This window comes from Coffea arabica, chromosome 4e (genome assembly GCF_036785885.1).
Source record: "Coffea arabica cultivar ET-39 chromosome 4e, Coffea Arabica ET-39 HiFi, whole genome shotgun sequence".
NCBI lineage: Eukaryota > Viridiplantae > Streptophyta > Magnoliopsida > Gentianales > Rubiaceae > Coffea > Coffea arabica.
The window spans coordinates 7,417,893-7,444,121 of record NC_092317.1 but is presented as its reverse complement, the minus strand read 5'-3'; the positions used below and the strand labels follow the sequence as shown (position 1 = coordinate 7,444,121).

Genomic DNA, 26,229 nt, shown 5'->3' with positions numbered 1-26,229 from the left:
GCGGAGGGGGCTAAGAAATAAATCGGGTCATTTTTTGGCCTTTACCTTCGTGTTGTTTCTGTTACTCATCCACGAAAAGGACTTTCATTTTTGGTTCGTGATTAAAAGAAAGCTACAAACAGCAGATGGCTTGAGAGATACATCGCGTGTCATTTTATCCTTTACCGTCATGATGTGATGGTGATAACTGATAATTATGAGAACTTATTTTGATGCCAGCTTAGAACACTGAAGAATAACTATTAGCTGAAGAAATTTACGCCCGTTAAAACAAACATTAAGAACAGAAAGAAATCAACCATTTTGTACACAAAATTTTATAATAGCAGAAGGGATTACAATATCCAAATTAGACCCTTAGGCTTTACACGCATTTGTAGTAGAGTAATATTTTCTTAAATCTGTGGGCTATTCCTTCTCGATCAGCAGCAGATATTTTTTTGTCTCTTGCACCCTCAGCTGCAAATGGCTTGACCTTCCTTGAAGATTTTCTTCCCCAGCTATTCCAAACAAGCAGGAGAGAACGTACAACTCTAAAACTAACCAGCAATCTTTCAGTGCAATTTGACCCTTCGTTTGAAGTATTCTGGTCGAAAAAGAAGAAGAATTAATCTATGCCTCAGTCAGTTGCACATATGTATATTGCAACAAGCAGGAACATGGAACTCTGTAATCAGCAGGCTTCCAGTTTTAACTTGATGCACTTCGGAGTTTGCTGGTGGCTGAAGAAGACGGAATCTATCTATGCCTCGGTGAGTTTTAGGCGAGGAACAATATTCATGGACTGAAGTTCCTGGAAGACCAACAAAAATTCGAAGTGCAAGTCAGTGATTCGTGAACGGAAGCAACAAAAACAAACACACTGATAAATGAGAACTCCAAGTTTTGACAGTCTGTTTAAGGAACTCAAACCTCCACCGCTAATATTACTGACTCAGATGAAAACTGAGATATTGCTTCCGTTGTAGACCAGTAAAAAGAGCTTTAATGAACTTCAATAATAGCACACCGAGTGCTAGTAGATATTGAACAAAATTGCCAGTTTCTCATCAATACCTAATCAATGTCCACAATTTTACCTGGATTAAGAGCTTGCATGCATATGGCAGTTTCATAGTAGATATGTTATCTCCGTTCTTGCATGTCGAACAAATGCCAGTCTTCAGCTTATAATTATAATATCCCAGTAAACCACATTTTCGGCAGACCTGTGACAATGACAACTTAAAGTTACTTGATATACTAAATAAATTGATTAAAGTTTAACACAACCATTATGAATTTCACTACAGCCAATATTTTAGCTATTATTTTTGTTGATTGTTCTGACTGGAACCAACAGAAGTTAGAAGCGAGAACAAATTCAATTTACTTCAGCAACTAAGTTGGCAAACAAACTTCCATGTAACAAGAACACAACAACATTTGGACCATATGACCCATAAATGTCACAGCGACACAAATCGTGCATGGCATCTTATAAAATGCAAGGAACTTATGACAAACAGCCTCCTATAATGAAAACGATCACCTGCAAGCTTAGCTTCATTTATACTTCCAAAAGTGAATTGAAAAGATGCTGAACACTTTACAAATGAAAAAGGAAAAGAAGAAAGAAGAATCTCCTGCTTTCCATGACTCCTAGGCTTAGAACTACAGCTTCTGCTAAAAGTAAAGCTCATAGACTAAGAATAGGGATCTTAAGTGCCGAACTGGTCAAATTCAGCATTTCGAGGGAAGATATTTATTGAATGCCATATCGGGCAAATTCAGCATTTTCCTAATGTACACTGCTTATGTGGCACTCTCCAATTGGCTTCAGCAAATGCAAATTTGACCATTTCAGCACCAAATAAGGATTTTTGAAAAATAGAGCGCTCACCACATATTCAGTCTCTTATGTACATTATTCAACAGGTAGGAGAACCCTTTCCCAGAAAGAACAGCAAGAATGTCTCCAAATTGTAATTTTTCAGGGACCTTGAAGTCCCATTTAACCAGTAAGATACCTTGGATGACACGTACTCATAAGATCAACCACAAGAAAACTAAAAAATAAGCAGATAAAATTAATGAGCCAATGTAAGACCTCCTTAAGAATACAAGAAGTTTCCTGCAAGTGCATCAGCACAGATATTGCTTCTCTTGAAGTATATGATATTCAGAGGCTGTCAATCTTTAGGGAATTGCATGTCTAACTCTCCAAAATTGAAGTGAATAAATTCAGGTCCTGCATTCTCTACAAGTTGAGGGCACTTGGAGCCGAACATTATCTCAATTTGCCTGATACTAATGTCCCAAACAAAGAAACCTGTAGTTCTGAGATAGTTTTGTTGCATGCCCAATACTTACATTAAAAACTGACTAACATGACATTGAATGATGTTGGATAATATTAGGACTTAAAATATAAAAATAACTTCCACTTACTAAGTCTCAGACAATCTTTTGGAATTATTAGAGATGAAAACACTAATAGTGATGAAGACCATCACAAACAAAAGACAGTGGGAAAGTAAGAAGACAACCATCAAATCACCCACAAAAAAAAAAAAAAAACAGCTCTGACATAATAACGCAAGATGACTCCAGTGATAATGAAACCAACAACTTCCATAGAAGAATCAATTAAAGCAAGGAAAAAAAATCTTTAAATTATGAGTCTATGACACACCTGAACCTCAAAAGGATCACTGGAAATCATTAAGCGCTCATATATTAACATACTAGCACCATAAGCAATCAAACAATCCCGTTCCATTTCTCCCACGCGGAGCCCTGAAAAGTTTTAAGAATCAGAATACACATTTTCAAACAGCAAAATAACTGCAAAACAATTAAGACAAGCAAAATTTAGACCTCCATTTCTACTTCTTCCTTCTGTTGGTTGCCTTGTAATCATCACACGGGGACCACTCCCTCGAGCATGCATTTTATCTAAAACCTGGTAGGCAAAACACAATGTGTGTATCTTTAAGAAGAGAATTCTCTAATCATTCAGAAAGGGAGTACAACATGCTGTTTAAACAAAAAAATGGCTATATACATGGCTGTCTATACAGTGTATAGCTACTGGCTTAATATAATAGGAGACAACTTCATGCTTAAAAAAAAGAAGTTTATGCTTTAGGTCAACATATATTTATGTCTGCTGACAAAGCATGAAGAGTCATTGCTCAAATTTGTGGATGTTCCTGTGAAGAGACACTTATGATACTAGAGCTCATAGCCTATCGAGCATGTTAACCCATTTTTAATAACATAAGAATCCTGTCAACTTGAGTAGTGTGGACATAAAAAGGGTGCAGGTGTGGCGGATGATGCTTCTGAGAAGGCTCTGCAGGTTGGCAGACAAAACTTGATAGTACTGACTGAATATAGTGATAGTAGCAGTGGTAAAATTGATAAAATGTTGGTGTCCTGATCATAAGGTGATAACAAGGCTATGGCAGTCATGGAGTTGGCATCATGAAAGAGAGAACAGATTATATTCTGGTGATGGCAATAGATGCCTAAATTGTGGTTCAGGTATTAAGTGGGATATCCTAATCAGCACAATGAGCTCCAAGACGGAGAGAAAAGGTGCCACTGGTTATGACCTGTGTTTGAGAAGGTGCTTTAAGGCTTGGATTGCAGAGGGGTTTCAAAGTTTGCTCAAAACCAAAACAGGATGACGCCATTGATGTTTTGGGCAAGCCAAGTCCATTAGGATAGAGAGAGACTCACAGACACACATAAAGACAGAGTGAGAGATGAACACGCAATTATGCAAGAAGTTGCACCTAAGGGGCAAATGAGGGAGATATAAACAAGAAGAAGACTCATGTCTCCCTCTTTCTAAATATATAGTACCGGAAGAGAATTGTTCAGAAAAGAATCTCTTTGGTTATTGGAAGTGAATTGTCCAGAAAAGAAGCTTTTCTGTTACACTACCCCTCCCAAAACAATAGTAGAAATCAGAGCAAAGAAAGGAGAATGCAGTATAATGGAGTATCATAAGTTACTATGAAATTTATCGTGTTGTGTAATATATGCTTATAAAACTGCATGGGGTTTACTCAACTTTTACCAAAATCCAACCATTCAGATGACAACAGCTGTAAGGCGCCAACCTATTTGCTTATTAAAATAATCAAACTACAAAACCAGTGGATCTCATGGAGTGTCATCTCACATGCTCTTGCATCCAATTATTTTAATCAATTACTTACATGCCATAATCAAGAAATGAATGCAAAAGCAATAAAAAAGAAAAAACTCACAATATCACATGCCACTGCTGCATAAAATATAAAATGGAGTTCAAACTTCAACCTTGCAGCTATATATTGTATTTTCCACTGAACAAATAGTCTTATGTTGTGGTAAAAGGTACTTCACATGATCAAACCATTTCTTGGCAGTTATATTGAATTTATAGAAGAAACTAGATCTAATAGAGACATTAAGTAGTAACTTTTCACAAGGCATAAGTTTTGTCCAATATTAGCTCCAATGAACAAAAACCATACAAGAATCAAACTCTCACCATGTGTTTCAGCTTCTGGTAATATATTGGGCCCATAAAAATATAAGCCTGTAAGGGCATGCCAGTTATACCTGGAAAAGGAGAAATTGTATGTATGACCAGGCTACTTAACAGAACAATATCAATACACAACACAACAGACAAATGTCAATTTTCATATGCTGACTCATGAAATCATCAAGAAAAGACGAATATCACATCCTCTGTTTTTAATTGAGGCAAATATGTATTTTGGCTGCTTCGAGGATAATATGTACTTTTTTGACATATCGCCCACTCTCTCATTCAAATTGCATAACAAGATCATTTAACTGTCCCATCAATCTACCTTCTAATACTTTCAATTCAGAGAAGAACTTGTGATCCTACAAAATCCTTGTTAGAAATATTCTATTGAATGGATGGAATCAAGAACATTTCAAATTGTTCCTACTCTCCAAAACTCCCTTAGATCCCAGAAATGTTCTTTGTTACTAGAATTTGTCATCATGTTCCATCAAAAATGATGCACCAATAGTCATCTAATAAAGGAAACTTTTTTGCCATCTATGTGTTGTGCAACAAAACAAATTATTTCCACCGATAATTGGTGCACTGACAATGTTTGTGCAGTTGAAAAGAATTTATGTGTAAATACTACACTTTAGTAGTGTACCAAACTACTTATAACTACTTCAAAGTAATCTATCCAAATGCCGATTACAACTAAACTTGGGATCTTGAATGAAGCATTTTGATAGAAACAACAAATGACAAATTTCCAACACCAATGCAGTTGCTCACCCATTATGTCATAATAATTATATTGATAAACTTGAGACAATGGCAATCCAGCTCATTTAGGACTGTCTGATGAATATCTAATGTTTATCTCATGCTTCACCAAATCTGTTTCCACTAGTACTCTTCAAAAAAATACTAATCACATAACTGACCATAAAATAACAGACCTGAATAAATGAAGTCTTTGCCATTGTAGCTAAAGCCATGTTTCACAAGGGTTTCACTGTTCAAAGACAAGCATATGTCAAAAACCAAAAATCAGGATATGTAAGACACTGGTATAGGAGCTATAGAGCACCTTATCGCTTCAACTTTGTCTGCATGACCACTAGGTTCTCCGAATGCACTGCCGTAATGAAACCTACCACATGAAACTCCAGCTTTACTCCCCAGAAGCTCTATCATCTTACCAACTGTCATACGGCTGGTGCAAACATCAGACATTAACCATCAACTAGGAAATAACAGATTGTGCTTGTAAAATTCAGACATAGAAAACTCACATCATATATTTCAAGATCTCAAAACAGACCAAAACAAAGTAAGCAGAAATAACTCTCAGATAGATACAAATTATGTATATGCAGTCCATGAACTCATAAAACAGATAAAATAAATATCTTCTTTCCTATCTTACTGACAAAATAGCTGAAAGAGTACCAATGGTGCACATACTATACAATTGACTTTCATATCACAGTTCCAGAGCACTTCAGTCTTTTGAACATTCATTTCTCACTCTACTAAATGGAACTAATAAATTCAAGAGTGACTACAAGAACCAAATGAACAAAAAAAGTGATTGGGCTACCTTGGAAATCCATGAGGATTCATAATAAGATCAGGACATATGCCACGTTCAGAAAATGGAAAATCTTCCTGTTGGACAATGGTCCCACAAACACCTTTTTGCCCATGTCTGCTACTAAACTTGTCACCAACCTGGTTGAAGGACAAGCTTATAACTACTCAAATCAAAAGACAGAACTTAATTCTTAATCACAAGTGTGTTCTTCAGCTTTAAGTCTCATACCTCAGGCCTACGAGTATGTCGAACCATAAATTTAATGCATAAATTATTGTTCTTATCAGAGCACAGAGACACTCTATCCAAAACAGGTGTCTCGCCTTCAGGACCTTTATACGTCTGTATGCTTGGCTTGTACGCACTGATATAGTACAAGTAAAACAAACTTTATCCATGTAATCCAATCCATGTAATCCAGACCATAAAAGACAAAAATATTAGTCAATAAGATTTTGAGTCATAAACCTATCTGGTAGCCCCATTGGTGATGTGATAGGCCCTCTTGTAACTACGGGGGACTGTTTATTGATATAGATATAATCGGGTCTAACTATTTCTCCTGGAGCAGCTAGTCCATCATCATCCAAAATCTGCATGCAACATAACATTTCAGCATCGATTTAATGTTGAATTCAATAAGTAAAACTATAGCTGCAGGAAAAAGAATCTTAGGCCAAAATTAAGGTATGAGGTCTTAACATTAAAGCCCATTTATCTCTATTCAGAAACAACCAATGGTTAAAAAATGTGAACAGACAATAGTCAGAATAGTTCTTGTTTTATTCTTTCTCAATTGCCATTTTAAGACGAGAACCTCGGCCAGGAAAAAAATTGAAGAATATGGCAACATCAGGCGGTCCTCCAGACCAAATATTGTCGTTATACCATTAAAATTCCTGTAGGCTGCTTCAAATGCCAAGTTTCAAAGGCAATATGATGTAACAGCAGTTCAGTTTGATCAAGAATATCTTCTAAAGCAAGGATTTCCAAATACATAATTTCCAAACTCAACTAGTCTTAGTTAACCTTAATCTTGCACTAATATCACACCTGCAACTTTTCTGGATCATACCGCTCACGTTGAGGTCTGATTATTCTATCAGATGTGCCATTCTCGTACTTCTGAACTATAGCTGACATTCTGTTTTCAAGAAAAAGAAAATGAAAATCATTCTAGAAGCTCAACAAAAATTTTTACATATTCGACTTGCAAAAGTATTGAAAAAAGTATTTTATGATATATACTTTTTCATCACAATGCAACGACCAAAACCACGATCTAGGGATGATTTGTTCATAACTATTGCATCTTCTATGTCATAACCGCTATAACTCATCACTGCTACCGTTGCATTCTGCCCAGCTCCTAGCTTATCATATCCAACCTGAAACTCAAATTGTTAGTTCCATGGCATGGATTACACAACACATGTGAGTAATGCATACGCACCAGTTCAATTGTTCTGGTTGTCAGCAATGGTCGTTGAGGATATACCAAAAGGTAGATTAACGTATCCATTCGACGTAACTACAAAAATAGTACCGGGTTAGTAGGAGTAAACATAATCACACTCAGCAGTATTAACTCAACACATTGTGGATTAAGGACCTTAGAAACAAATTTAACTACTTAATTATAAGAATATAGAGGGATTATTTTCTCAGAAATGCCAACAGAAAAAAGTGCAGCTACTTCATCTGTTTGTCCATATTTCAAGGACAACATCAGGTATAGAGAGCCATGACAAGAATATCAACTGAAACCAACATATCCAAACTATAGCTCCCTAGTGTCAAACAATGAAAATCCAAACAGATAATGAAGAAAAAGAAAATTAGAGTTAAAAATTGAAGTCTCCAACATTAATTGCACACTTTTGGACAACTCCTCATTTGAATACACGTGAAGTCAATATCTACTTGCCTGGTTGTAAGCAATATTGCCCATTGCTTGTTTTCCCATAGCACACTACAAACATTATAAGAAAATCTGTAATTTCTTTTATAGTCCTCTGATATACAAATATTCACAATGATACAGAAAAATGAGTCTACCTGATAGGTATTTCTAGGGGACTGATTATGATGTGGATAGGGAATTAAACCTGCGCAAACACCAAGGATGGTAAAAGGCTCTATTTCAATATGTGTTGTTTCTGGTGTAGCCTCTCCTTCATACAAAGCAATCTGTTTAATGCATAATCTTGCAGCAGTAAGTATGACTGTATTAAAATAAGTGGTCTTCATGAAAACTGCATCAATATTAGAATGGAATTACAAACCAGAGCATTGTTCTCCTCATTAACATCAAGGTACTCTATCAAGCCCTCCCTTAGAAAACTGTCAAAGGTGCGGACTCCATCCTACAAGCAATCAAATTTTGGTAAGGTGATAGACAATGTTGCTAGAAAATACATGCTAGTTAAAAGAGTTACCTTCAACTCCTTCATATGGTGTTCCTTAATTCGAGATACACCTTTGTCAGCAATAACAAGTGGACGACAAACACGGCCTCCATCTGAAGCAATATAAACACAATGCTGCAAGAGAATTCTTTCTTAAGGTTTACTCATCTATGTAAAATCACTTTAACCATAGTCAGAGCAGAAACAAAGGTAAAGCAAAGCATAGCGTCAAAGAATACCTGTTTTTCATTCACAAAAATGCTCACGAACTCACCAATTTTACCAGCCCTCCGTAATTTTCTCATTGCACTTGCAAAACGCTAAATTTAGATTCACCAAACAAGGTAAAACAGTTAGGAGAGACCTATATAAGCATGAATTAGTATCCATATATAAATTGAACAGCAACAATTCCCTACAATCCAATCAACTCAATTGACAGAATATTGACAACTTAGTACATGTCCATCCTGTCTTTATTTTGAGATATAAAGCTTCATTACTTGACTGGAGCACTATCATAAGCTATCACTGTTAGATTCAAAAAACTTTAACCAGTGCCAGTAGTTCAAATGATATGCATAAAGAGCATCTCTTTTAGTATGTACAGTTTATCGAGAATATTGTATTAATCTACCTGTGGCTTCCTGTGCTTTCCAAGAATAAGACCATTCAATATGATCAAAAATGAGTTCGGCATGTGAAGCTCTTCTCCGGATAGTAGTTCTAGGTCTTCAACCCCCAAAGAGTAGCACTGATCCACAAAGAATGCCAAACCTTTAACATAAATTATGATAAACAGATGAAGGCACGCATACTTAATTGACATTATAATAAGATCAAAAAGGATCCACAATATTATATAGCTATTTACAAGACCGATAACTAGTAAATGTCACCATCACCACACCTTGTAACCTTGCTTTCCCTTTTCTGACATCATATCCAAGTTAAAATCCAATCAAACACTGCACTTACTTCCACTAGCACTACAGCATTAAGTTCTTAAACACAATCTAGTTTCAATTTGACTAAAAATGAAGCTTCAGCTTTGAAAAATCACTTTCCTAAATTTAAAAACATAATAAAGTTATGAATAAATTATGTTAAATCTGCATGGCCATGCATAAATAGCCAAGCAGAAGATTAGAGGCTAAAAAGTCACACTCCAGAAAGTTGATGATACCACATGATATCTGCACTTTTATATTTGAATGAAAAAGTTGCAGCTGTAGAAATGTTTTTTTCTTCCCAATTACTCAAGGACTCATCTATTCTTGATTGGTCTATTGATGCTTAGAAACTAAAAAAACAACTGAATGATCCAATAATTAGCTGGTCTAAGGCTCACAATTTATCTGAAACCAGATAAAGAAAATGCTTATTTGGAACCACCAGGAGCAGCAAAGGAAAATTTAATGATATGACAGCAGAATATGATTAGTAGCTAAGAGTAGTATGCTAATGCTAGTCAAAAGACAAATAACTAGCAGCAGTTGCCATGAATTTTTGAAAAACCATATGCAATTTTACAATGTTGATCACAAAGATGTGGAATTTCATTTCCAAATATGCCTACAAGCAAATGCAAGAGATATGAGCATAACTAGTGATAGAGATTTTGCACCGCATACAGCATCATACTCCATTACAAGTACTTCTAAGGTTCAAGATCAAGTAGAATAGTTAGTACTTTCACTGTAGCAACCATGTAGGTACGTGCCAAGCAATCATATCATGCTACCTCAAGGTGAAATACCAAAAGACCAAGTTCAAGAAGTCCAATTGTATGCATATGCATTTCAGTTATATGCACATGCAGTTGTATCTTCTGAGAAGATGCTTTCATTCAAGATGGTCATGGTTTGAAGAAAAAGAAACTGTACCAGAGAACTAATTGGGCCTTCCTCTTCATCAGTTGTAACATGAGTCATCAAGGCCAAATTTTTCACCAATCCACAAGCTTCACCTTCTGGAGTGTCACAGGGGCAAAGCATTCCCCACTGCAGTATAGTTTCAACAACAGCTAAGAAAGAATTTATGCAATACATGATTGTACCTAAGTGACATAGTATTGGATGAACATCAGACTCACCTGGCTAGGTTGCAAGGCTCTAGGTCCACTAACTTTCCTGGACTTCTCAAACTGTGGAGAGATCTTTGTCATGTGACCCAGTGATCCAATATAGGAAAGTCTAGCCACAACCTGTTGTGAAAAGGAGTCAACTCCATTATACTTAATATTTCTTCTTGGAAGAATCTCTCAAAAGGGTAGCTGAACTTTCAAAAATTACAAGTCAGATGAATGTGTCTGTCAATTATTTCTACAAGCACAAGAGTTTTCGAAAAAAATGTCTTCTGATTCTTCAAATTTTGTGGACCAGATTGTGGATAATGCAAGTTTTGCAGTTACACATATGCATGAGTGCGGATGGCAAAATGTAAGACAAACTGTTTGCTGTATACATTAGCTGTGAAGTTTACATTATGTAAAATACTTAGTTATTCAAAGCTAACAGACATATTCGTTAGCAAAAATCCTCCTGCATCTGAAACTAATATCAGCTGTTCAGTTAGTTATGAATTTTAAATCTTCTGGCACAGTTGAGAGATATTGTCCCTTTTTAATGATGTCAAACTCTCAGGAAACATAGATAAAGCGGTACAGAGTTTGATGTGAACAGCAATAGCAAGACTCCCAGGGACAACGCTCATATGATCCCCTATGGGTTGATAAGAAAATAAATACCTGTGTCATGCCTTTTCGGTGCATCCTAAATCGCTTGACATCCCAGTTGCCAGTAGAAAGGGTCCTTTCTAGACCAACAGTAATGCTATCTTTCACTATGTACTGCAAGCAGAATAAGACAAGCAGAAAGTAAGTCACCAGATGGTTCTCACTTGTTAAGTGCATGCGTAAATGCAAAAAAAAGAGTTATGAAATTCAAACAAATTATTGTCAGCATCATTTTATTAAGCCAATTTCTTCTTCTTTTTTTTTTATTTCTTAAGGTATGACATAATTAGGATCCTCATGGAGATGAATATTAACTTCAAACAGTACATGATACGTTTGATAAGAAATATAGTACTTAAATTGTAAAGTATAAAAGGAAGTAAACAACACAACACTAAAGATGTAAAAGTAGTTTTGATCAACGCCCAGAGCCAAACCAATCAGCAATGCGATTCTCATCCAAAGAAATCTCATTTTGTCGTAAATTTTGGAGAAAAAAAAAAAGCATTCGCTAGGTCATTTTGAAAAAGAATCAATCCTATGTGAGCCAGCAATTGTAAGACATATAATAGTTTAACAATGACTGCCTGCCAATCATCATCACAGAAGGCAAATACAGAACTTACCTGTTTTTTATATCTCTTTTGCACACTTAAAAGAAAAATGAGCATGGCTAACAGATCAAGCACATTGGTGAATCCATGAATCAAAATACTGATTTTCAAAGGCCAAATTGAGAGAAAAGAGTCAGACAACCCAGTTGAGTCCCAGCAGATGAAAACATAGCTTAATTTGGCTGTATCAGCCCTATGAAAATTCGGGGAAAAAGTTCCCTCACTCTGCAATACATCACTTGCATCTGTAGACAATGCTATGCACTTTGATTTGTCACATTTCTTTTACCGCTTTGGAAATCATTTTCTCAAAGTTAAAGGAAGGGTTTAAAACAAGCAACCTGAGCATCAGGCACAAAGGAAACGTTAACAATATAACATCCTTTCTCAGAAATTTAAAGTCGGCAAGGATGTTTAGGAAAATAGACCTGAAACATGTCAACATGGCTAGAACAGCTTGGCTTTGAGAGAAAAAAGTCGAACAAACCCAGTTAACTTAGAACAGATTAAAGCATAGCTTAATTTGGCTGTATCAGCCACATGAGAATTTGGGATGAAAGTCCCCTCAATCAGCAATAAATCACTTGCATCTGTAGACAAAACTCTGCACTTTGATTTGTCACATTTCTTTTACCACTTTGGAAATCACTTTCTCAAAGTTAAAAGACGGGTAAAGAACAAGGAGCCTGACCATCAGGCACACAGTAAACCTTAATAATAACATCCTTTTCTCAGAAATGTAAACTCAGCAGGAATGTTTAGGAAAATATACCTGAGACATGTCAAAGCGGCTAGAACGGCTTGTCTTTGATAGGATAGCATCTATAGTCTTCCTCACTTCATCATTCATCGTCTTGAACAAGTCCTGCAATGCATGTGCTGAATGAGACATAGTACCACCATACAAAGGATGTATATTATGATATATACAGGATTCAAAATAATTTACCTCAAAAAGCAAAGACAGCAATTGCCCAGACAGCTCCAATCGTTTGTTCCCCACATAATCCTACAACAATTACATTTCAAAGCATTAACACCAGGTTTAAGTATAAGTTTATCTCATTGCATCAGAGCTTTTAGCATTTAAATAAAATATAGAAGGGAGATCCACCAGTGGTACATACAACATAAGCATTAAAGACCTAATTTTTACATCAAACTTTCTATTTTAAACAGCATAGTTCTGGTATAGAACCATTAGCACTTCATATCCAACTAAATAAAAATAGCAGAAATTTTGTAGGGTAACTTGCTCCATGCTAGCCTTAGAGCAAATATTTGTTTTCAGAGGAAAACTGAAAGAGTGCTTAAGCATCATTATAAAATGATGAATCAGCGTTCACAGTAAGGACCTTCATAATCGTTCTTTTGTCAGTAGCACCAATACAACATAAGAAAATTGGAGCTAACCCTGGGGAGAAAGGGTTCAAGACAGGAATCAGTGACGTGTTCTACAAACCTGATATGTCAAACATCAAGGCAAGTATGCAAGGATCAAGTACCAAGATTAGTAGACCAAACTAAAAAGCTCTCTCTCGGATATCCTACTATAAAAAAATGGGATTATAGAGCAAGACTAATAACAGAATTGTAAGATGGGTCAGTCACCACATTCCTTGCAAGTTCGAGTATGTTGAAGGGAACTAGAGCCTTTGAAGAATCAGAAATATCTTTCCCAGAGTGAATAACAGGTTTTGTCATAGAGAAAATGTTTGCATCATAAATAGGAATTTGGAGACTTCCAACCATATAATTCATTTGGTGAAAAGCTATTTCTCAAATTGAAGTTCGAGAGACTTCTCCATAAGTTTCACCATGCTTTGCATCATTTACTGATGTACATTTTTTATCTAGAGAGAAGACCCAGAGCTAAGTTGTAAATGATCACATACTTTTAGTGTAGTTATTAGATAAGCATATCAAATGCATGTTTCTGCCATTCATCTATTATCACAAATTTTTAAGTGAAGCTAATAAATAAGCACATCAAATACATGTTTTTGCCCTTCACGTGGTGCAAAAAGTTTCTGATTTGCAGCTGCGGACTATCATCATTGTTACTTTAGTTGATTAATCAAGTAAAATAGGCTGATAGTCATAAACCTTCACAAGTTACAGGGAAAAGACAACCAGTTAGTAGATATAGTACCTTATCATCCATTGCATCTTTATTCAATATTGCTTCCATCATGCGTCTCAACATTACAGCAACATAGATGCATTTTGAACGAAAATTATATTGACGCACCTAAAGAAAGAGACAGTGAAACAGAGAAACAGAAAAAAGATCTGAAACAAACACCTAGAACCTTGTATTCAAATTCACAATTTTGGAACATTTCTTACAGGAATGTTGGCAATAAATATGTCTCGAAGGATACTGAGAGCTCTTTTTTCCTACCAATATGAAAAAGATTTTAATGAAGGGAAAACTAGATTCAAGAAATCTACGAGGCAAAGCAAAACTAAATACACTTACAACTGGAGCATAAGCATATGGCAATTGTTTAACCTGCAATATGTGAAAAGAACTATGTAAAAACAAAAAGCATAGTAAAAGAAGATTATGTCAATTAAGAAAAATACTAGAACTATTTTACCGAGACTGAAGGGAAGAAAATTGACACAGCAATTTAGATTGGATAACATATTTGTATTGGTGAAATATATTTTAGGATAAAACAGCATATATTTAACTGCAATTATAAATTTGGGCATCTTTTTCATGGGGGTACCACTTTTACCAATGAATAACAGATGCTGCCTCACAATAAAAGGGTTTCTGAGATTGAAACTAGTTTAGCCTAATATTTTTGGGCTAAACTAAAAGAAGAAAGGGTCCTAGCATAAATGAACCACTACTAGCAACCTATATTAACGTCACACTAAGAATTCAATTGTATGTTCCAAGGAGCCTAGTTTCACACCTAAATCTGTAGAATTCAATTGTTATGTTCCAAGGAACCTAGTTTCACACCTAAATCTGGTCTCATAAACTAGACGAGCAAGTGGCTAGCTGCTTTTTCTCCTACCAACTTTGCTGTTTCTTCTCCCCAAATGCTCTATCAATGGCACCAGAGATAAAAACCCACTCAAAAATAAGTTATAACATAAAGCTCCATTTCATAATTTATTACTGGAGTGCAATGAACCAGAAAAAAATAAATCTGGTCTCATAAACTAGTTGAGCAAGTGGCTTGTTGCTTTTTCTCCTACCAACTTTGCCATTTCTTCTCCCTGGAAGGGCTTAGCAAAATGCTCTATCAATGGCACCAGAGATAAAAACCCACTCAAAAAAAAAGTTATACCATAAAGCACCATTTCATAATTTATTACTGCAGTGCAACGAACCAGAAAAAAAAAAGTTTGCTATATAAATTCTGCATCCTGAGTAACAAGGGTTCTAAAGATTTCTGTTTGATATAAAAAAAATTTCTTCCCCTCACAGTCAAAACATAACCAGAAATGACATCCAAAGAATGGTTCCCAATTCCTCCTGCACTTCTATTTCTCATGAAGAGAGATCAGCTCAGGAGATCTTTAAACCCTTTGCCACAACAAATAAACTCCACTCCAAGGAGAAAACAACCCACATCTGCTTTGCGTTTAAAATCAAGTACTCATTTTAATCTCCCCAATTTTCTTATTCCATCTTAATGGAAATTTTGAAGCAATGCATTCGGAAAACTGGAAAACAGAATTTTTTTTAATGTAAAAGTAATTTGGCATCCAACAAGAGATGAAAATATTGATGGCAAATCTCCAGAAATCCACCAAGAAAGCAAACCTGCTTCTCAAGGTATTCCAGGGCATGGTGTTGTGTATATACATTTGCTTTTGCACATTCCTGAAACGAATAATGCATTAGAACACAATTGAGAATTTCTAAAGTATGAAGACTAAAAAAATAATTAAAGAAACATCCATTGAGAATCTAAATATTCATAGAAGATGATGATAGTTGAAACACAAGACATAGAAAGTTTGTCATCATAACACTCTTGACCTTAAAGCATTTCTTGGTTGTCTGTCTAACTCTTGAGGAAATAACACATGAAAAGAAAACTAATTAAACTATTTTATCTCATTAATTCTGCAAAAGTACAGGGTTGATGTTACAACATTGAGTCTATCTTGCAACTAGAATAAGTTTCACAAGGTTAAATAGACTAACAGATTTCCATACACCATGCCCTCTCAAAAGGACATAGTATACAGGCCAAAAAAGCTCAAATTATTTAGAATGAAAGTGAAGTCGACTTGGGAATATCCCACACTGGAAACTAAGAACTAAAATATGCCCAAAAAGGGAGAGAATAAAATATCTATAGCACAGAGGTGGAAGGAAAATAGAACTGCAGGAGGTATATTTATAATGGACATCAATTAAAACAATAAATATCATGTACTGTTCTACCTCAATGGAAGGCAACAGCAATGCACTATAACGTGGATCTCTTCCAATCATTTGGACAACCTCCTGATCACTCTCCATGCCCATGGCCTTCATAACCACCATTATAGGAACCTGCAAAAGGAAGTTTGAAAGACAACGCAAACGGTAATAAGCAGAATATACTATAAAAATTTAGAGATATTTGGGTGGTTATAATTGGAATGAAAGAAATTTAGTAGGAATAGGAGCACGCAGCTCTTAATGTTTAGGTCAGTCTTGTGAGAGGTGAAAAGCAAATGGAAGAACATGGAGAGAGAGACAGTAGGATAGCTTAGTTAATGGAGCATAATTTCCTATCCTTGCCAAAATTGGACAGAACAAAAAAGAAGACCATTTCAATCAATCATTTGCATATAGACATCAAATAACCTTGATTCCAGAAAAAAAATTAGTAATTGTTTACATTCTTTTCCACCACAGCCCTTTTCCACACCATATGTTTCGTTTTTTCTTTGTTGTTGAGTGATTCTCTAACCTAAACATACTCTAATAGTAAGGTGGAAGAATAACCTTGCTTTTAAACTGATTAAGGTATAGATATATCTTCTCCTTCTCCATTTTGATGACTGTTTTACTTTTTGTAGCTGCAGTACTGCTAGTAACAGATGCTTGCACACTGCAGAAGAAATAATCGGCCAAACAGATACATGCAAAGGTTAAAACAGAATACAAATTTTTTAAAAAACGTAAAATAAGAATTATTCAACTTATGAAAGATTAATAGAAATATATACAGCTATTTTTCTTGGTGATTCCAGATTTTAAGTGAATGAACATATTGCTGATTCAATGCATTAAACTCAAAATTAAAGTCCAATGTTTATAATGTTACTCTTTGCTCTGAAATCAACAATAAATTCGTTAGAATAGTAAGAGACGAATGATAAACATAGGATTGAATTCGTTATTTTAAAGCACACTAATCCATATACACAAATGCTAAAAGTGTGACTTTTGACAAGTGAATTATTCCTAAAAATTTCAGGTTTGTTTGGTCAAGAGAATAAACAAAGATAATACACTGCAAATAAAATGATTCAAGTAAAGAAAGTGAATGAGATCTGCATGGTCTGACAGTTTAACTAAGCTATCTAAGTTGCAGGTTCTATCATTTGAAACATGAGAAGATATACTAAAATTGAAAACACTAAGCATAAAAAATTTCAAAAGTTCCCTGAAGTTCTCAAGCACCTCAAACATAAATGAGTCTCTTTTCACTAAAAGGTGGAGTTTGTAAGCAAAGAATTTAAGTAAAACTGTATAAACATTAGTAAGCAAAAAAGTTCATACTAATCAAGGCATACAGAAGCCTATATGCCCCAGGATCACAAGCCAGACACAAATTATACAATGATTTCAACCAAGCAAATGAGACTTAGCATTCACAAAACCCAATCAAAACTTTGAAGCAAGAAATCAACAATTATTGATAAAAGAAAAACACAAGAACAAAAGGGTTTAAATGAGAACACACAAAGGGAGGATTAAACCAAAAATGAACAGTAAACAACAACTTGAGAATTGTAAAATACTCACCAGCCCTTCTTATCCGCATCAATAATTATCCTGTTCTTTGAAAGCTGTTCTTGAATTAAAATCACCTGGTACAGTTCATCAGATTTAGCACCACAACTGACGATATACTCACTGAAAATAAACTACCAAGGCAGAAGAATATCACCTTCTCTGTTCCTTTGATAACAAAATAGCCTCCTGGATCAAGTGGGCACTCACCTACAATGAATCCGGGAAGCCAGTAATTGTGCAGTCATTGTCCACTAACATGCCAAGTTTGTTCAGACAAAGAGCTACATCTTTCTTGGAAAAGAGAAAACTTACCAAGCCTTGCCAGTTCTTCTTCATCCTTTCCATACAAAACACAGCAACAACTTCTCAGCATGATAGGCATCCTTCCAATAACAACATCTTTCTGCAAATAAAAAAATTAATTTTACGTACAAAAAGATGTGCCTTACTGTCATTGTCAGAAATCTCAGACGTCAAAAAAGTACCTTCGTTTGTACGGAAGTATTTTGACCACTCCCAGTAGTATATTCTATTGTTACCAATATTGGAGCTGCATAACTGAAGTTTATAGCAACCATAAGAGAAAGAAATCAATTGAAGGAAAATGTTAAAATTACGATGCGACTACCCTCAGAAGCCAGAAATTTGAGTATAATAACAAAAAGAATTGGAGGAACAAGTTCAAACTTTCAGCTGAGTATCTATCTGAAAGGAAACCCTAATTGGAGATCATCATGATCATATATCCCACATGTTTTGATACATAAATTAAGAACCACTTGATTCATGAAATTCAGTATATGCTGCAGAATAACACACACTGTAACTGTAACTACAAAATTTCACCCAAAGAACAAAAGGCAAGAGGCTGAGGAGTCAAATGGGCAAGCAAAAGATCCCCAAGTAAATGCAAATTGGTACCAATGCCACACTCATCCTACTTGAGAACATGTCTCCCCCTGCTTAAGAACCTTTCTCACACTGGTCAGCCTCAGTGCAGATCCATAGTCACCCAACTGTAGTAATGAAGTATTACATTGATCATGTTTTTCATCTTCCCCTCCGTGCATCAAAAGGAATCTCACACCACGTGGCCCCAGATAAAAGAGAACCACTACAAGATATATCAAGTATATTTATGTGCTGCATATCAGTCTCTGAAGCTACTTCTAATTTTGGAAATCAAAACTCATTGCTTAATCAAAAAGAGAAATAATGGATATTGTCTTAAATTAAAATAGCAAAGAGGTTCGAAAGAAACTGTCAAACACATGTCAATTTCATTCCACTTGCGTTGAACCCTGAACTTGAACCACAGAGCATGTCTAAATAGGTTCAGCCAAGCCACTTAGGACTCCTCCTGAAGTCAACTTGACTAATGTCCCATCAAATGAGTTCCTCTAAAAGCTCTGGATCCAACAGAGCAGTACTGACAGAAGTCAAATAATCTGCCATTAATGTTAGTTTATTCATAGCAATGTGAAATAACATGACAACAAATTCCATTGGATACTTTTCTAAAAAATAAAACATAAAACATAACGAAACTTTCACTCTATTCCAAAAACTCACAACAACAGCAATATACTTGGATTGTTCTTCCCATTCATCAATACATCCTAAAGCAAACTCCTTAGGGCATCATTAAACTAGTGCAAGTTAGATGTAGATGCAATCTCTGTAAATCTACATAGCAAAAGTACTTTTGAGCTATAATTTAGAATTAAAACAAGATAAGGTGATAGAATGAACTTTCTCCTCTTCTATAAGCTTTATGATAGTCAGAAGCTAATTTAAAGCTCCATAAGTCTGTTGTTTCGAAACCTTGTCTCACTGAACAAAAGCTAAATGTATGTCTTCAAGTTTCAGATACTTACGTAGTATCAGAGAGGCGACACTTGTGTGGACTGAGCTTTTCTGTTACACCATCAATTATCATTGAGGGCTCGCCAATGCGCACATCTTTGTATCTTTCACAATCAGAACAAATGGAAGACAGAGACAAAGAAACACAATAACTCTTTAAACTTCAATCAAAGAAAAACTGATAAAACTTTTAACTTTATAATAAAAAGTGAGAATTGGACACCATTTTCACCTTAGGTAAACATTTTCATCCTTTTTCGATGATCTGATTTCATTGTTTGCATGCACAATCTTTTTTATCTCCGTCCTAACAAAGTAATTGAAGGAATCCAAATGCTGCTTCACCAACCCTCTCACCTACAATGCCAAGAAATTTACCACAACTATAGTACCATTTTGCATTATAATTAGAAAGAAACAACTTACCTAAAATTGCCACCTGACTCAAACAAAAATGTTCTTAAAACTTCCATTCACGTTTTTACAAAAATAAATGTCAGTTTTTCAGGTAAAACATGTTAAAATAGTGTTTCTCCTTCAAAATTCTCCTTTTATTTAGTAAAGATTTACATTCCAATGTAACAAAATACCCTTTTCTTTCGTTTTGAAACTTTTACCAAATTCAAATTGCATCGACACGGCCTTGGCATTTGGAGTGCAAAATTGAAATTTTTACCAATAAAAAACGACAAACCAGGAATTTAAACACATAAATTGGTATTCTTTTTATTTTTTGCCTGTCTTTTCAACAGTTGCAATAAAAATAAAGGGAAAGCGAAAGGAGTCAAAGAGCAAAACTTCAGCAACAGAAAATCAAAAGCCCTTTAAAAATAAAGCAACAAGTACCTTCAAAAACTCGGGAAGTAGCTGGAATTTGTCCACAGCAGACTTTACAGGGGCAGCAAGAAACTGTTTATCGATTCCTGACCTGAATTGCATAAACGATACCACCATTAACATCAAAATCAAAACATAAACATGTTTATAACTTCAATATATTTAAGGAAAAAAAATGCATTAAGTACCATTGAGGTTGATTATGGAGGTCCTCGTTTGCTACCATCTTGATTGAGCCCTTTTTTTCTTTTTCTCAGTATTGCCAAAAAGAATTGAATGAAAGCAGCTTGTTCATAGACAGTTATATAAACCCTCCTAAAACCTCAGTTTGCTTTCCTCCTCTGCTTAATTTTGTAAATAGATTAGTACCAATACTTTAGAGATTATGAATTAATGTTTATGATTAGTTAATTTGGGCCTGAAATGGTTTCGTGCTGTGTCGGTTAAATATGCCATTTTGGGCTCTCGCTTTTGTTTCATCAACGCTTTCCTCTATTCTTCTTTTCTTTATAGCCCAAATTCAGCTTTTTTTTTCCACAAACGAGTCAACATTTTATAGATATAGCCCAAATTAAGCGCTCAAACCTTTTCGACATGATTTGATGTTCTTTGTCTCTTTTGAGACTTGGGCCTTGTGCTATGCTAGCTGGCCCAAACTTCCCATGTTTTAAGGTCTTGCACGCATTCTTTTTTGCTCCTTCTGCTCATTTCAGACTTTAACCTTAGGAGGACAAAAGGTTAGGATGAGGGTTTGGAACTAACAAACTTTTCATCAGTCAATTAAATGTCTCTATCAATTGAGCGTAGTTTTTCAAAATTTGCTACTTTTTATCTGGAGTTTACATATTGTGCGTTTTTCTTAAGAAGCAATAGCGATGGCGAGACCGATGTGAGTCCGAGTCCCCATTGATTAAGACTAACAACAAAATAATCTGCAATCACTCGGTGACCCCTACCTAAGAATGACTACGCTTGCTCCCTTTTCGTGTACGCCAAACCAACAAACTATTAGGCCACTAGACGATACCTTTTAACTTGTTCCTACCTCCTCCCAAGGTCACTTCACTTAAAAGAGGAAAAAATGCGTCAACACAAGTTGGTTCAGTTGATAAACACGAGCCACTTCTTCACAAAAGATCACATGTATTTAAATTTCGCTGTCGATATCAGAAATGTGTTTGTGAGCGATCTAACCGTTTGAAATGTGAGTTTTTTTAGTGTTTGTCTATAATTTTATTGTACGTTGCTGTAGAAGTTTTTTAAAAAAATTTTAAAGTGTAGAGTGTATTTTTTTGAATATTTTGAAGTACATTAGTTTAAAAATTTTGAAAAGTTTTTTGAGATTGCTGGAACTAAATAAAGTTTTTAAAAAACTTGTAACAGATAAACTTCGTAAAAAACTTGGCTTCCAAACAAGACTACGTGTGAATCTATGACGATGACTAGAGGTGAACCCCCCAAATTTTTTCCTACCGCAAAGAGAGAGAGAGAATGCAGCATCGACAGGGATGCATGCACCCAGCCCATGCCCCTAAGCAAATTCCTCAAAGAAAAGCCTATGAGGAAATAAGGGTTTTTCACGACAGAAAACATCCCATCACATATGTTTTCTGCCTCAAAATCATCAACAATAGGCATCGTATTTAACTTTTGGACGGTTGCTATTCCTACAATTTTCTCCCTTCTTTATATATGTCTTTGATTTTTCCACACGTTCGTGACACCTAACCATATACAAACATCCCAATTCTTGTTATTCCCACTATGTTCTTCCTTTCTCGTGTATCTGTCCTCAATTCTTGTTCTATGCCGATATTTATATATTTAGAAAAAGGCTGACATCCACGAAAGTTTTCTATGTCTGCCTATCTTCTTCATCCCATTAGACCTCTCTATCAATTTATCCTACTTCTGCATCTTTTCTTCGATTCTTTCCTGACAAGTAAAATCTATTCATAGCTTTAAGTTAAAAGAGTCCTTGCCAGGCGCTTTGCAATGTGTTCGAGCATATGAACCATGAAAACAATTTTCTGAACATGCATGGATTCCACTGATTGACAGCAATCAAGTGCTTGGTTGCTTTCATCTGTAGTAATCTTCCACCATTGGCATATGTTCATCATATCTTTAGTAACTTTTGGACTTCTTTTTCCTGCCATCAGGAAAGGTGGATTTCATGATATCTAATGCCTTTCCTCTCAAACAAAAAAAAAAGAAGACAAATGCAACGAACCCAAAATTGACTGAGCTGTGATCTGTCATTACCTCCAATCTTTGTGTGTTTCACTTTCACCCCCCAACAAACACACACATACAACAAGAAGGGAAAAACAATTGTGTGTTTTTTGGAGCAAAAAGAGAGACACTACTGTGTTTGTTGGAAATCATGAAAAGAATATATTGAACTTGACACCTTCTTGTTAACTCCACAGCATCGTGTCAATGAATATCTGAAATTCTTACTAATGGATTCACATGCAAAATTCATAATTGATTAATTGGGACTTGAAAGAAACTTGAATTTGATATATATATATATAGTAAATCTTATAGACACTGACAGTGCATACACTATCACCATTAAATCCATGACATATGTGCAAAAATTAAATTTTAAATTCAAATTCTGTATAGTTGTCATTCATCCAACGCTGATAATGTATACACTGTCAGTGTATGAAAGATTAATCCATATATATATATATATATATATAATTCAACTCTCACCATTAAAAAGTAGTAAGTAGGAACAAAGGTGATTATTATAAAAGTAAATTTTATATTGTATGAAAAGTGGCAACAAATTTATTAAACACAATAGCAATGGTGCTCGAAAAGAATACCTTTTTTATTTGAAACACCTATGACCTATCCATGCATTCGATTGTGGTACACTTATCAAATGATTCCTTTGTTTAAGCTATCATTGGTCCAAGTAAAGACTCGATGTCATCGTTTAAATTAAAAGATGTCTATGGGACTTTCATCCAATTATATTTAAGGGAATAATTAAATCCAAATACGAGTACAAGAAAATTCTGAAATCTAGACATCCATAGTCCATATCATACCTTCATACTTTTATACAAAGTTTCGATGCTAAGAGTAAATGTTTACAATTAGGATGAAGGAATTTAAAACAATGGAAGAAGGCTCGTAGAGCCTAGTTTAGATTGCAGTTTTTTCATGAAAAATTTTTAATACTTTTTATGTTCTCAGTTATATTTTTATCTCACACACGTTAAATTGTTACAGTACTTTTTTTTAATAAAAAAAGTAAAAAAAATAGCAATTCAAACAGGACATTTAATAATGGTACGAACCGAAGAATTCTACAAAATGAAACGGACAAACAAGTACTATATATCAACAAACCAGGAAGTTTTCAAAAGCATTGCTGAGCTAATTGTTACAAACCAAAAAAAAAAACATTTGTTGTTTAACAAATGGTGTAGAATCTTAAACATGTTCTTGTGACTTTTTCCTTAAATACAGACACTAAAAACGAAAAATGAAAGGAGACAAATCATCGAAAGATGCTTAGTTAATGCCGTCTCTGTTCATTCCAAGGCTTGACTCCTTTTTCTGATTTTTTCCCCTATTCCAAGTGCAAATCAAAATTGCACCTTCTCTCTCCGTGCCCTTTAATTAAGCTGGTCACTTGGTCAGTAGTGTATATTCAGAGATCAGAATTGGATTGGCCATGTCCCCATTTCACCAGCTGGGACCCTACTAATAGTGTTAACAATTATAGCCAAAAGGGCAATCATGCGAGGGAGAGTTGTCACCACCCACTACCCACTAGTCATTGCGCCATTCCTTTGATATATTAATGCACTAAGGCCAAAAGTTTACTTGGGGTGTAGCAGAATAAAGAAAGTTGTAGATTATAAATGAAAATAAATTAAACTAGTACTATATAATATAATACTAGTATAATACAGTGTATCCACAAATAACACCCAGCTTATATAGACCGTGTGATTCAAATTTTGTCACACTATATCGCTGATTCAAAAATTGAAAATGTGACATTTATTGAACTACGCGATTTACAAATTCAGGTCTATCCAAATTTTTGTTGTATCCATAAATATTACCGGTTGGTGAATCCATTGACGTGTTACATTTTTACTTATTTGTACATGTGAAGTAGAAAAAAAATGCCACCTTGGTAGAGTATTTAAAACATTTTAAGGCATTCTATTTTGAGCTATGGTCAATTAAACATCAACCAAACAGAGCCAAAAACACTGTTCATGAGATATTAGCATTTATAGAAAGATAAATGTTTATTATTTCATTTTTCTGATCTTTGATGAAGATATATTTCCATATTAGCATATTATTTGATAAAACTTCATAAAATTGTGCGGATTATAAATCATATTATATGTGCTTTTACTAGTAAAACTTTTTTAGTTGCTTATTTATCAATTTTTTATTTCAAAGTACTTGTAAATCTATAGGTTCCACAGTCCAAGGACGTGTCTCACCTTTTCCGTACGTTTCTTGACAACTAAAGTGTCTAGTATATTATTAATGGATTTTTCTAACCAGTGTCGTAAGAGCACGTGGTAATAGATTTAACATTCACCTAACCTATTATATATATATATATATATAGACATATATCTACAATTAGTATTTTTCCTTGTATTTATATAATTTATTTATTTAATTTTATATACTTTCTCTTGTATTTATTTACTTTTCAAAATTAATCTTATATTTCAAAAATATAACACCATCTTAACGAGTGTCACAGGGCACTTGTTTGACAGATTGATTATTAATTAATATGTTGTCATTGATATTGTAGAAGGATAAAATTATTTTTGCCCAATTGCGGAAAAAAAAATATATGCCGCTCTAGTACATACTAGGAGCATAAATTAATGACTTTGATTAAACTAAAAAAATAAACATTGTACCATCTCTGAAAAAAAGTACTTAAATGTGAACAAATAAAGTGACCAAAAAAAAAAACACTGTAGAGACCCTATCCGTACTCTCTCGCCAATCAGTGTATCCCACAATCGCCATTCTCTTCTGTAGGAACGTGATCGATGCAGTGATGGCAATCTCGTAAATATACCAATCTTTGTTCCTTTACAGCGAAGAGACCTTCTGAAATTGTTACACGTGTCGATCTGAAAGAGCGAGTAGTACCAGCTCGATAGTTTGGGGCGCGTGGAGAAAGCTAATGTCTTGCTGCGCCTAAGCTTTCTCTCATCTGCAGCAATCGAGATGGGTCGTGGCCGCCAATCATCATGTGACCCATGGCCTCGTTTGCTACCCCACGCTTCTAAGTGGGCCTCCACGCGTACGGTTTACCCTCCATGTCATCATCCTACACGGCATATCCACCAGTCAACATCTAAGCCCTCGCCACGTGTTCTGCCATGTCATCACTTACCTAGTCAACGCCATAGGAATATCCACGTCAGCCCGTTCAAAGAATCCCATGCGCTAGAGTCCAACTGTCCAAGCCCAGGCCCCTACAACCCAAAAACTGGAAAGCAACCGAAAGCAATACCAAAAGGTGGAGACTCTGGAGTCTGCATGTTTTTTTCCTTCAAGCCGGCTGGCAACCGAATACTAATGCCTTGTTTGAATTATCATTTTTTTCTAAAAAAAAATTATATTTTTCGTGGGCACATTA

At 35.1% G+C, this 26,229-nt stretch overlaps 1 protein-coding gene across 5 annotated transcripts; it reads right to left on the bottom strand.

Moving 5' to 3' along the window:
- Window positions 1-290: 290 nt before the first annotated feature.
- LOC113739764 (DNA-directed RNA polymerase III subunit 2) lies at window positions 291-20,936 on the bottom strand. Of its 5 annotated transcripts, none has more exons than XM_027267091.2 (38): window positions 20,753-20,936; window positions 20,574-20,655; window positions 19,960-20,084; window positions 19,739-19,831; window positions 18,347-18,419; window positions 18,174-18,264; window positions 18,016-18,068; window positions 17,871-17,935; window positions 16,845-16,950; window positions 16,296-16,406; window positions 15,666-15,725; window positions 14,358-14,390; window positions 14,225-14,275; window positions 14,028-14,126; window positions 12,825-12,884; window positions 12,648-12,740; window positions 11,274-11,375; window positions 10,620-10,730; window positions 10,411-10,527; window positions 9,162-9,278; window positions 8,764-8,844; window positions 8,555-8,659; window positions 8,402-8,482; window positions 8,175-8,306; window positions 8,044-8,088; window positions 7,570-7,647; window positions 7,365-7,504; window positions 7,170-7,260; window positions 6,585-6,709; window positions 6,345-6,480; window positions 6,123-6,253; window positions 5,610-5,735; window positions 5,479-5,534; window positions 4,529-4,599; window positions 2,860-2,944; window positions 2,675-2,778; window positions 1,080-1,208; window positions 291-793 (listed from the first exon to the last, which is right to left on the bottom strand). In XM_027267091.2, the coding sequence occupies exons 1-38, from the start codon at window positions 20,788-20,790 to the stop codon at window positions 743-745; spliced, it is 3,447 nt and encodes a 1,148-aa protein (XP_027122892.2). In that variant the 5' UTR covers window positions 20,791-20,936; the 3' UTR covers window positions 291-742. The 5 variants fall into 5 exon arrangements, 4 of the variants coding, with proteins under 4 accessions (XP_027122892.2, XP_071903548.1, XP_071903547.1 ...); XM_072047447.1 differs by having other exon boundaries at window positions 19,739-19,823; window positions 20,753-20,911; XM_072047446.1 differs by lacking the exon at window positions 14,225-14,275.
- Between the last annotated feature and the right edge of the window lie 5,293 nt (window positions 20,937-26,229).

What these genes read in the sequence shown, in the direction of transcription:
- LOC113739764 (XM_027267091.2), bottom strand. Translation starts at nt 20,790, where the DNA reads ATGGTAGCAAACGAGGACCTCCATAATCAACCTCAATG. An exon ending in GATGCGGATAAGAAGGGCTG is followed by an intron (nt 16,951 to 17,870) that starts GTGAGTATTTTA and finishes TTTCTTCTGCAG; the next exon opens with TGTGCAAGCATCTGTTACTA. An exon ending in GAAAGCACAGGAAGCCACAG is followed by an intron (nt 8,845 to 9,161) that starts GTAGATTAATAC and finishes ATCTAAATTTAG; the next exon opens with CGTTTTGCAAGTGCAATGAG.